Source organism: Scyliorhinus canicula, chromosome 2, assembly GCF_902713615.1.
Source record: "Scyliorhinus canicula chromosome 2, sScyCan1.1, whole genome shotgun sequence".
In the NCBI taxonomy this organism is placed as follows: Eukaryota; Metazoa; Chordata; class Chondrichthyes; order Carcharhiniformes; family Scyliorhinidae; genus Scyliorhinus; species Scyliorhinus canicula.
Window position 1 is genome coordinate 220,826,981 of NC_052147.1, and position 13,425 is coordinate 220,840,405.

Below are 13,425 nucleotides of genomic sequence, written 5' to 3' on the forward strand. Positions count from 1 at the left end.
AAGTTGAAACATTTTGCTTGCTGTGTTCAATGTGGATTCATTAAACAGTATTGCAGGTGTGGTCATGTGCTACTACAGTCTTTGACACTTGTCATTGCCATGTAACACCTGTTAACACACAAGATGGGTTTGTCCCAGATTTTCTACCAGAAACAAATGTACAGGCTCCATCAACTTAAATGAAAATTTCTCTTGGTACATGATTGGCATGATCCTTTTCTGTGTTGTCTGATTCCACAAACTTCCGATATTACCTAATCCCACATTTGTTCTCTCTAACATGTCCAAGATAGCACAGCATTGACATCAACTGATTTCATCTCAGAACACTACAAGTGTGGCAATGATCTGACCTGATGGTACTAACCCTGAAGATAACCCAGCTTGTGCTAGCATTTACTTGTCCTAGCTTGCATTGAAAAATATGATTAAATTTAGTGATTTGCAATCTGTCTGCCATTGCCCAGTAAAATACATGGGCAGTGAGGGGGCACCTTCCCAGAACCAGTACCAATGATTCATCTAATCAAAAGAGGAAACAAAGATATCTTCTAGCAGTGACTAATGCCAAGACTTGTTACTGCTGAAACCATGGAGTTATTTTGTTTTGGGGAATATCTAGCCATGCTGGCCTACACAACTGTTGATGTAATTAGCAAGGTCATAACCCAGCTCATGAATAGATCTATTCGGCAGTAGTTCAGTATACCTCCAGTCCTTGGGGCTTATCTACTGATAGTTCGCTGGACAAGCACCACATCTCTCTCTTTTGGTCTGGATCTTGGAACAAATTTGGGCGGAGGCTACAAAGGCTATGCTTAAAAAAAAAATGTCAAGGTATGGTTTAACCCTTCCTCGGGTTCCAGAGTTCATAAATCGAAGCAAAAGGGTAAGTGCTGGGGAGTGCTTGCCAACTCCATAGTGATCATTGTGACCACAGTTGCAGGTTATTGTGTTTTTTTTCTATTTGCTTCAAAAATGTTGATGTTTAATGTATTCTGAGATTTCTAGCTGCCCTGACCGAATTATGCCATGCCTGTTATTCATTGATGATTCATCACGATTAGAATCAGTAAGCTGTTTTACCATGAAGCACATTAGTCAAACCCAGTCCTGACATTTCAAAGATTCTGGGTATCAGTCTATATGGGAACGCAGGCTGAATTTTTACTTTCCAAACATGGGTGGTGCGGCCAATTGTACAACTGGGCAGTAACAGCATTGCAATCACCAACCTTAGTGCAGACGAGGGTTTCCACCTGTAACTTTCTTATTGTGTGATCATAAACTCATTGAGCCAGAACACAGACCAAACCACAGTGAGACCAAAAGCGAATTTTGATATGCTTAGAAGTGGGTGAGCATAAATATGGTTTGGGCTTTATGTATTGAGGAATTGAGTAGAAAAGCGGAGATCATGATGCACTAAATAATGGTTAGGGTGCATCAAGAATGTAGATAGCCTACAGCTAATCTAGCTCGTATGATGATGATCCATTTTCCAAAATCTGTTAGAATGTAGGAAACCTTTTATCAACAAGTTTACAAAATCAGTTGGAAGAGGTAAACTTTTTGGGTGTTCCAATCATGATTTAATTAGTACTTAAAAACTCATTGCTGAAACCCAGCTCCATAAAATGCTGTCAGCTGTTCCTTGATGCTCTCTCTTTGTGTTCTGGTTCTATCTTGTTTCATGGTTCAGGATCTGTAAATGCAATCCTCTCCAAACTCCCCGGGGGTACAATCTTCAGCTTGGTTGTTCACAAATTTATATACAAGACATGAGGATTCTCTGGCATCCTGTTTTTTAATTGATGTTTTAAAATAAATTTAAAGTGCCCAATTATTTTTTTTCGAATTAAGGGGCAATTTAGTGTGGCCAATTTACCTACCCTGTCCATCTTTGGGTTGTGGGGGTGAGACCTACGCAAACTCAGAGATAATGTGCAAACTCCACATAGACAGTGACCTTTCTCTGGCATCCCTAAGGAGAACTTCAATTATCCTAATATAGATTTGAATAGTAATACTATAAAGGACAGAAAGGGGGAAGGGTTTCTAGAGAATTTTCTACATCCGGACTACATCCCAGTCCAACAAGGAGGAATTGCTGGATTTGTTTTTTTTGGGAATGAGGTGGGACAAATGGATCAAGTTTCAGGGGGAAAATATTTTGGGGACACTGATCATAACTAACCTAAACTGTATAATACTATGGAAAAGGAAAAGAGCAATCCAAAATAAAAAATTAATTAATTGCGGGGATGAGAATTTCAGTGGGATGTGAACAGATCTAGCCCAGGTAAATTGGAATCAGATTAGCGGGCAAAACTACAATTTAAAAATGAGCTGCATTTAAAGGTGAGAGATTATAAGATTTGGGTGCAATCAAAGGACATTTCCACAAGAGGGGAAGGCAAGACAAACCAAGCCGAGTTCTCTGGATGATGAATGAGAGCGGGTGCAAAATATAGCTGAATAAGGCGTATGCCAGATGTGAAGTTGATAAAGCAAGTAAGAATCGGCTGAATATAGAAAGTTCTGAGGTGAAGTGAAAAAATAACTGCGAAGCAAATAGCGAGTTTGAGAAGAAACCAACAGCAAACATAAAAGGAATTTATTCTTAAATTCATACTGGCTTCCTTAATTAATCCACATTTGTCCAAGTGGCTGTTAATTTTGTCTAGATTATAATGTTTCACCATCGAGGTTAAATTGACAGCTCTATAGTTGCTGGGTCATTTGCAATCTCTATCCTTAATTTCCTTAGTGTCCGGGAGTCAACTCATTGGTCCTGTGATAAGAGAGAATCGAAAAGCATGTAAATAGTAAAAGGATGGTAAAATGGAGTATAAGACTGATTGTAGACCTAAGAGGGGATATATGCATGGAGGCAGAGGGTGTGGTGTGATACTAAATGACTGCTTTGCATCTGACTTTATCAATAAAGTTCATGTTGTCAAACACTGTAGTAAAAGAGGAGGCAGTTGAGACATGAGTTGGATGGGCTTAAAATTGATTAAGAGTTATTCGAAAGAATGGCTGTACTTTAACGTTGATAAGTCACAGGACTGGATACAACGCCTTCAGTTAAAATTCCTCCCTTCATCCCCAAGTGATTCTAGAAAAATTAATCATTTTACTTTTGATATTCAACCCGATCCCCAGTCACCTCGTGGGCAGTTTTTGAACTAAATATAATTTAAGAGCATCTGTGAAAGTACTATAAAGAGTGATTACTGATTAAGCTCATGACCTGTGATGATACACATTTAGGTTTTAGATTTTGGAATTTGGTTCTGTCTGTGGACCACCCTTTCCTAATACCAGAACGGTGTCAATTCTCCTGAAGAAATCTAGAACTCGAGTGTACCTTATTTAGGGGTTTTATTTCTTTGAACCAAAAATATATTGCATCAATATATCAATACCTCATTGCACTGTAGACATTAGATACATTGGGTTTTATCCTGTTATTTCCTGAGATCCTTTGGGTAAAAACAAACTGATGTCTAAGAGTATGAACAATCTTAGTTCCATGACTGATGAGAGATGTCTTCATAGCTGAATATGTCATAAAATTAGTTGATGTTTATAATACTCAACCCATGATGTGTTTGTGCTCTGAACTGTTACAGAAAGGAAAGATGAAAGAAGCAGCCCAGAGATACCAGTATGCATTAAGAAAATTCCCACGAGAAGGTTTTGGGGATGAGATGAAGTCTTTTAGGGATCTGAGAGTTTCTCTTTATTTAAGCCTATCCCGATGTCGGAGAAAAACTAATGTAAGCTATTCTATTTGATTTAGTTAGACTTTTTGTTTATTTTTATAAAGCCTGAAATTGTTTTGTTCAAATGTGGTTGATTATATTTATCTCTATTAATGTTTTACTTTCTGTTGTTCTGGTGAAGGTGCAACTAGAGTTCTTAAAGATTTCCTCATTTGGCTATCCATAGGTCATTAAGTAATACCATCAGAAATGGTTTTACTTTGGCATTACTAATCTTCAATTGAGTGCCAACTTTGCACAATTGTTACTATTTTGACCTCTGGGCTAGTGTTACGACCTCCTGGGCTAGTTAGTGCACAGTCAAATCCTAATATTTTAGTTCAAGTCTCTGTGGAAAGAAGGATTTGCTCTAGGAGTGATTGCATGAAAAAATAGGGCTTTGTTATTTCTAAAATAAAATTTTATTATGAATACAATATTAAATTCACACTCAACAGCTTATAATTGCCCCTTAACACAACTATACAATTTCCCATTAAACAACAAGAAAAGAAACATAAACTCTTAATCCAGTTCAAAATTAGCAGGGCATAGAGTAATACTTTATAAAACAGATTTGGCTTCACTTGAAACCCCTCCAGACTCTGGCTGAATGTCTTCAAATAGCTACTTCAATGAGATTGTTTCAGTCTCCTCCTTGTCTTCAGACACGCCTGCTCTGCTTTTAAAATATTATTACTCTTTTTAAAACTATCCTACTGGGGAAGAATTGTGGACTCAGTCGGGCAGATCAGAACTCAGTTCCTCTATCTCAAGCTTCTCCAGACTTCTCTGGACTAACCCAGCAATGACATCCTCTCCCCAAGTTTAAAAAACATTATCTCTGCAGGCTTCAAAAGCTCATAACTCCCCATGGACCTCCCCAGTCAAACCACAGTCTCCCCAGTCAAACCTCAGCCTATTGGCCTAGACTGAAAAACACATTCCTTGTCAGTTTCACCTTCTATTTACTAGAAGCGAAACAAAGTCCTTTTTAAAAAAACTTGACCACTGCAGCCATGCATTATACCCCCTTGGCTTTTAACTCTTGCGTTATCCCAATGTTTGGAAGTCAATATTCCTAAAATCTTCCAATCATCACATTCACATGATTGTCTTCTAGCACACCTTCCTTAAATTTAGGCTTTCCATTTGAGGTTTTCACTTCATTCAGGTCTTTGCAGTTTCAGAAAAAGCAGCTTTTCTGAAGAGAACATGAGAGAGCAGGTCTTTCCTTTGAGCGTCCAGGATTCAAACTGTTTTCTTTATGTCACTGGAAATCAGACCACTCAGGCAGGATCCGATTGCCCCCTGTTAATGGGCAGAATACAGCCTTTTGGCCACCAGCTAACCAATCAAAACAAGTCTCACCCCATCTCTCGGGTGCCACAATGTCCGGCTGCTTGAAAACTAGCACCATATTGTTGTATCTGTAATCCTCAGATACTTTCACCAGTACTTTAATAAATGTTTTACCCACGTTTAATAGTGAGGAGAACAAAGGGCAAACACCAGTATACATTTTATTAAACAAACAATCTTTATTTTTTTTTAATAAATTTAGATTACCCAATTATTTTTTCCAATTAAGGGGGAATTTAGCGTGGCCAATCCACCTACTCTGCACATTTTTGGGTTGTGGGGGCGAAACCCACGCAGACACGGGGAGAATGTGCAAACTCCACACGGACAGTGACCCAGAGCCGGGATCGAACCTGGGACCTCAGCGCCGTGAGGTGGTTGTGCTAACCACTAGGCCACCGTGCTGCTCTAAAACAATCTTTATTAAACACACAATTACCCCATAAATTAATCCTAAATAGATACTAGAAACATCCAAGATTGGGTTATGCTACCCGCAAAGATGGCTTTATTGAACTGTGGGTCCTTTTTTTTCTTTTAGTCCCTCTGGTCCATCATCACAAAGGTGAGTCTTGTTGGCAGCCTCTTCCTTCCTTCTCTGATGTCTTGATTGCCTCTGCATGGAGTCTTCCCTACTTATGTGCCTCGGGTGCCTGTTTTATTCCCCCTCCCATCGCACCTTTTTGCCATTTCCTCTGGCTTTCTGCCAATGAGGCCTTAGGAGGGGGTCTCAGCACCCAATGATCTGGTGGTTGACTTTGACAGGACACTGAGCCCATCCCAGATGTCCATTTGTGGTGGTGTGGTCTGCACATAACCTGTTCCCATATAAGGTAACAGCAGAAACTCCGGGTGCCCGAGAGTCTGGCTCTATCTAGGCTACTGACAATAGACCAGTGCACATCAATATGGTGTGATGATCTCCTGATGGATGATTAACGGGTGTGTTCCAGACATATTTCTGGCAGTTGATCTGTGGATTCAGTATTTGACTTCGGTCAAGGCTGAATTCCCAACAGTCTGCCTGAGGTTTGACTGCAGTTTGATTTAAAGTGTCCAATTCTTTTAATTTAAAATATCCAATTTAATCGGGCTCAAAACTAGGCCCTGTCAGGTTACCACAATATACTATGTTGCAACTTTTTGAATACCTCATTCTCTCTGCTGCTTGACTTAACAGTACATGTGCAACAAGCATCCATGAATCAAAATAATAACGGCAAAAAAAGGGGAAATAAAGGAAAGAATGCGAAGGATCCCTACAGTTGGTACGGCACAGTGGTTAGCACTATTGCTTCACAGCGCCAGGGACCCGGGTTTGACTCCCGGCTTGGGTCACTGTCTTTGTGGAGTCTGCACATTCTGGGTGGGTTTCAGTGCCCCGGTTTTCCCCCTCAAGTCCCAAAGAAGTGCTTTTTAGGTGAATTGGACATTGAATTCTCCCTCAGTGTACCCAAACAGGCGCCAGAGTGTGGCGACAGGGAATTTCCAGAGTAATTTAATTGCAGTGTTAATGTAAGCCGACTTGTGACACTAATAAAGATTCTTATTATGATGGGTCACGCACAGGCTGCATGTTCATCAAATGGAACATCTTTCGATTTGTGAAAAGCGGCCTGATTATTAATCAGGAGGTGATGCATTCTATAATAGTACGTGGAAACCTAATCTAGATTTGATTTACTGTACATTTATTGTCAGGCGTACCGAGGTACAGTGAGAAGTATTGTTCTGCGTGCAGTCTAGGCAGATCACTCCATACATGAAAAACTTAGGACATAGATAAATACATCATGTAAATACATATACATAGACATTGGGTGACGCATACAACAGCAGAGAAGATGTGTAGAGAGATCAGTTCAGTCTGTAAGAAGGTCTTTCAGGTCTCTAGTAACAGTGGGAAAGAAGCTGTTTTTGAATCTGTTGGTGCATGTGCTCAGACTTTTTATCTTCTGCTCATTGGAAAGATTGGAAGAGAGAATAACCCAGGTGGTAGAGGTCTTTGCTTATGCTGCCGATTTCCAAAGGCAGCGGGAGGTGGGTTTGTGTGACTGGACTGTGTTCACGGTCTTTTATGGTCTTGGGCCCAAGCAGTTGCCATACCAGGCTGTGATGCAGCCAGATAGGATGCTTTCTATGGTGCATCTATAAAAATTGGTAAGAGCCATTGTGGACATGCCGAATTTCCTTAAGAAGTATAGGTGCTGTTGTGCTTTCTTGGTCATAGAGTCGACGGGGGTGGACCAGGACATTATTGGTGATGTTTACACCGAGAAATTTTAAGCTGTCAACCATCTCCACCTTGGCACCATTGAATCAGACAGGGGATTGTTGACAGGCGGGCGGGTTGTAAATTTCAGAAAGATGAGGTTTGGCATGATAGTAAACATGAACTAAAAAGAAAATACTGACGTGTTAAAACAAACAATTGAACAGAAACTAGTAATAATAAATTGTTTTTTTTTTATTACTCACTTTTTGAAATTAAGACAGCCATTCAATGTGAATTGGTGCATTCTGCTGAATGGGTGCAACATGCTGCTGTGCAGAGAGACCTGGGTGTGCTAGTGCATGAGTCGCAAAAAGTTGGTTTACAGGTGCATCAGATAATTAAGAAGGCAAATGGAGTTTTGTCCTTCATTGCTAGAGGGATGGAGTTCAAGATGAGGGAGGTTATGCTGCAATTGTGTATGGTGTTAATGAGGCCGCACCTGGAGTATTGTGTTCAGTATTGGTCTCCTTACCTGAGAATGGACGTACTGGCGCTGGTGTACAGAGGAGATTCACTAGGTTAATCCCAGAGCTGAAGGGGTTGGATTACGAGGAGAGGTTGAGTAGACTGGGACTGTACTCGTTGGAATTTAGAAGGATGTGGGGGGATCTTATAGAACCGTATAAAATTATGAAGGGAATAGATAGGATAGATGCGGGCAGGTTGTTTCCACTGGCGGGTGAAAGCAGAGCTAGGGGGCATAGCCTCAAAATAAGCAGAAGTAGATTTAGGACTGAGCTGAGGAGGAACGTCTTCACGCAAAGGATTGTGAATCTATGGAATTCCTTGCCCAGTGAAGCAGTTGAGGCTCCTTCATTAAATGTTTTTAAGATGAAGATAGTTTTTTGAAGAATAAAGGCATTAAGGGTTATGGTGCTCGGGCCGGAAAGTGGAGCTGAGCCCACAAAAGATCAGCCATGATCTCATTGAATGGTGGAGCAGGCTCGAGGGGCCAGATGGCCTACTCCTCCTAGTTCTTATGAAAGGGCGAAGTGTGTATGAAGCTCAATCCCAGTCTCACCACAGTGAGAATGACACAGACACTCATGCCCTCTCTGACATACACATTCACCCACTGACCCACCCACCCGTCATCAGTCATCTAATCGGCTCCAGGGAAGGGGAGGTGCAATGAGAATGGATAGGTGGCCTGGAGTAAGACCTAGTGATGCCCAATGCAGATGCCTGTCAAGGGAAGCACTGAGAGCCAGTAGAATGTGGGACGGAAATGGGGGATGGAAACTGAGCCAGGGGACACGGAGAACTGGGAGAACGTGACCCGGACCAAAGCATTTTAAGCCATGGGAGGTGGGGGGGAGAGAATGGAGCATGGTGAGGCAGTGTTCACTGCTCCTCCAGTCACAGCCTGTTTCTCTTCCGTTTGCTGCTGATGGGCTCAGCAGCAAAAGTGGGAGAAAAACATGCTGTGATTGGAGAAGCAGTCTCCTGCAGAAATCTTCAAACTCACTAATCTGTCCTACTGGCATTTTCAACAAATGTTGTGGGGCCACAGGGAAGGGCTTTGTGAGCTGCATTGGGCGAGACAAACCTGGCCTAGCTTATACACATTATATGGCATAAGGAAATGAGTGGACTAATTTTTACGAGGTAACCTATGGATGGTGTAACATGCCTATTTAATGCTGGTTATTGGCATTTCCAATATTTATTGTATGTGTATTTAATATATATGTAAAAATCAGATGGCTTGTACTTTGTATTTCCCCCTTTAATGTAATGAAAAGCCTCACAGTAGCATTATAACACAGCATGACCCCAAAACACACAGGGTCAGATGATCTAAAGCTTGGTCAAAGAGGTGGGTTTTAAGAAGGGCCTTAAAGGAGGAAAACTAAATAGAGACGTGTGTGGAAACGGTCAGTCCCGGTAGTGTGAAGAATATCACAGAATTGTTACAGCACAGGAGATGGTCATTTGGTCCATTGTCTGCACCAGCTTTTCAAACCAGTGTCATGGCTTTGTGCCTTTTCCCAGTAGTCCTGCAAATTTTTTATTCAAATAATCATCTAATGCCCTCTTGAATACCTCGATTGCCTCCACCAAACTTCCAGGCAGTGCATTCCAGACCATACCACACATTGTTTGAAAAGGTTTTTTTCTTGAATCATATTCAATTGGGGGGCCTCACGGTAGCATGGTGGTTAGCATCAATGCTTCACAGCTCCAGGGTCCCAGGTTCGATTCCCGGCTGGGTGACTGTCTGTGTGGAGTCTGCACGTCCTCCCTGTGTGTGCGTGGGTTTCCTCCGGGTGCTCCGGTTTCCTCCCACAGTCCAAAGATGTGCGGGTTAGGTGGATTGGCCATGCTAAATTGCCCGTAGTGTAAGGTTAATGGGGGGAATTGTTGGGTTACGGGTATACGGGTTACGTGGGTTTAAAGTAGGTTGATCATTGTTCGGCACAACATCGAGGGCCGAAGGGCCTGTTCTGTGCTGTACTGTTCTATGTTCTATATTTACTTCTTTTGCAAGTCACTTTAAATCTGTGTCCCCCTGTTTTTGTGAGGTTTGGAGGCTAAACTTGGGTCAGATGTGATACCAAGGTTGTGAACAGACTGGCTTAATCTGACTTTTGTCAAGGATAGGAATGGGACTGGTGGCTAGGAAATGGGTTTGGAGTGCGAACTAAAAATAATGGCATCAGCCTTCCCAATATTTAATTGAGGCAGATGGTGGTAATGTCACTGAACTAGTAATCCAGAGGCCCGGGCTAACGTCCTGGGGATAAAAGCAAATTACTGCAGATACTGGAATTTGAAACAGAAAGATAATGCTGGACAGTCTCAGCAGGTCTGACAGCATCTGTGGAGAGAGAAGGGAGCTAACGTTTAGAGTCTGGATGACTCTTTGCCAAAGCTGTTTGCCACCTGCTTGCTGGGGCTACACAGTGGTTAGCACTGCTGCCTCACAGCGCCAGGGACCCAGGTTCAATTCTGGCCTTGGTGACTGGAGTTTGCATTTTCTCACGCGTCGTCTGTGTGGGTTTCCTCCGGCTGCCCAAGGTAAAAGATGAGTAGGTTGGATGGATTGGCCAATCGAAATTGCCCCTTAGTGTCCAAGGATGTGTAGGTTAGGTTAAAGGGTTATTGGGATAGAGCAGGGGAGCGGGTTTGGATGAAGTGGGCTTTCAGAGGGTCGGAGCAGACCTGATAGGCCAAATTGCCTCCTGCACCGTATGGATTCTATGATTCCCTCCACAGATGCTGTCAGACCTGCTGAGATTGTCCAGTATTTTCAGTTTCTGTAATGTCCTTGGGACATGGCTTCAAATCCCATAATGATAGCTGGTGGAATTTAAATTCAATTAATAAATCTGGATTATAAAACTAATCTCCATAATGATGACTTTATCATCGATTATTGCAAAACCCATCACTAATGGGAAGGAAATCGTTACCTCGTGTGGCCTATGTGTAACTCCAGACCCATAGCAATGTGGTTGACTTTTAATTGCCCTCTCCAATGGCCTAGTAAGCTACCCATTGCAAAGGCAATTAGGGATGCACATCAAATGCTTCCCTGCCAGCAACACCCACATCCCATAAGAATAACAAACTATTTAGTTAGAGGAAATTTCTACGCATACATTATTAATGTTGGATAAGCAATCTGATAATCTAGCAAGAATGAAGGAGGAGTCGGGAGAGTTGGTAGTGAGGTAGAGCTGGGTATCGCAGCATACGTCTGGAGCTGTGCCTTTGGATGAAGTCACTGAAGGACAGCATGTAGATGAGAAATAGCAGGAGGTCAAAGACAAATTATTAGGAATATTAGAGGTAACCGTGCAGGAACAGGAAAATAAATCATTGCCATTTAATTCTTTGGCTGTGCTTAGATAAATGAGATTAATATTATTTAAGCAAAGGTGAGAGCAGTCCCAGTTGGACAACAGCAGGAAGGTGTTGGAAGGGAATGATGTGGCTAACTAGAAAGCTATAGACCAATCATGAAGCACAAGGAGAGAAAGCGAAGGATGGCCGTATCTGTAATTGATCTAATGGGACTACTTCAACAGCATGGGTCACGCAAGGTGTCATTTTTGACTTTGAGAGCTGCTTTGATACTATGTCTGGGACAGAAACCTCATTGAAGGATTCAAGCATAATCTGGGTAAGATTGGAATGGATTTGGAAGGTGACGATGTATTCTCAAGGACTTTCTGGAGGAAAGAGAAGTTGGAGATGGGATGGTGGTTTACAAGTGGGGTCAAAGGTTATTTCTTTGAGGAGAGGAATGATGATAGACTTAAATGAGAGCAGAGCAACAATTGAAGAGAGAGAACTGTTTATAATTTTGACTAATGTGTGGGCCAGGAGAAGTTGGGTGATTGGCTGTTTTGTGGAAATAGGATTGTGCAACTTGGGTGGGTCTCATGGACAAGATTATCTCAAGAGAGGACATGAGAGGGAAATAGGAGAGACTAAGATATGTTGGAGAAACTAGGACAAGGGAGCATTAGAGTTTATTTGGTCAAATGGGCGAGTAGACGAGAGGGATGTGGCAGAGGCACCTTATTGGACAATTTTGATTTTAATGACAAACAAGTGCATGAGCTCCTCACACTTGTTGGTGAGAGTGGAGGAGGCAGGGATTTAAGCAGCTGGTTTCCAATAGTGAAAAGAAGGCCGGGGGTTATATTTGCATTCTAGGTGATTCTAGATTAATGAGCAGTTTTAGCAAATGAGATCAAGATGTGATAGTGCTTTAAATCGACCTTTTCAGATTTGAAAGTGGGTGGTTAAACCAGGATATCTGCTGCATTCTTTCAAGTCTGTATCCTTTAAACTTGAGGGATTTGAAATGACAGCAGTATTCACTAGAGAGAGGGACCTTGTTACTCGTGAGAACAGCATGAACCAGGTTAATAGGCTCAAACAGGTTGATATTAAGAAGGAGGATGTGCGTGAAATTTTGAAATAAGTCCCCTGGGCCAGACGGGATATACCCAAGGTTACTACGGGAAGCGAGAGGGGAGATTGCTGCACCATTGGCAATGATCTTTGCATCCTCCCTCTCCACTGGAGTAGTATCGGATGATTGGAGGGAGGCGAATGTTGTTCCCCTGTTCAAGAAAGGGAATAGGGAAATCCTTGGGAATTACAGTCAGTCTTGCGCCTGTGGTGAGCAACATACTGGAAAGGATCCTGAGAGATAGGATTTATGATTATTTAGAAAAACATAGTTTGATTAAAGATAGTCAGCATGGCTCTGTGAGGGGCAGGTCATGCCTCACAAGTCTCATTGAATTCTTTGAGGATGTGATGAGACACATTGATGAAGGTCAGGCAGTGGATGTGGTGTATGTGGATTTCAGTAAGGCATTTGATAAGGTTCACCCATGGTAGGCTCATTCAGAAAGTTACGGGGCATGGGAGACAGGGAAATTTGGCTGTCTGAATGCTGAATTGGCTGGCCAAAAGAAGACGGCGAGTGGTAGTGGATGGAAAGTATTCAGCCTGAGGGTCGGTGACCAGTGGTGTCGCGCAGGGATCCATTCTGGGACCTCTGCTCTTTGTGGTTTTTATAAATGACTTGGATGAGGAAGTGAAAGGGTGGGTTAGTAAGTTTGCCGATGACATGAAGGTTGGTGGAGTTGTAGATAGTGCTGAGGGCTGTTGCAGGTTACAACAGGACATTGACAGGATGCAGAGCTGGGCTGAGAAGTGGCAGATGGGAATTCAACCTAGATGAATGTAGTGATTAATTTTGGAAGGTCAAATTTGAATGTTGAATACAGGGTTAACGGTAGGATTCTTGGAAGTGTGGAGGAACAGAAGGATCTTGGGGTCCATGTACGTAGAACCCTAAAAGTTTCCACCCAGGTTGATGGGGTTGTTAAGAAGGCATATGGTGTGTTGGCTTTCATTAACAGGGGTATGCGTTTAAGAACCGCGAGGTTTTGCTGCAGCTTTATAAAACCCTGGTTAGACCACACTTGGAATATTGTGTCCAGTTCCGGTCGCCTCATTATAGGAAGGATGTGGATGCTTTAGAGAGGG

General features: G+C 42.2%; 1 protein-coding gene across 3 annotated transcripts in view; it reads left to right on the top strand.

Moving 5' to 3' along the window:
- The window catches only part of LOC119961966 (protein TANC1-like), a 145,192-nt gene that overhangs the window by 122,566 nt on the left and 9,201 nt on the right, over positions 1-13,425 (top strand). For all 3 annotated transcript variants that reach the window (XM_038789625.1, XM_038789627.1, XM_038789628.1), the window contains one exon: positions 3,639-3,785. In XM_038789625.1, coding sequence (XP_038645553.1) covers positions 3,639-3,785 — 147 coding nt within the window. The remainder of the gene's footprint in view (positions 1-3,638; positions 3,786-13,425) is intronic.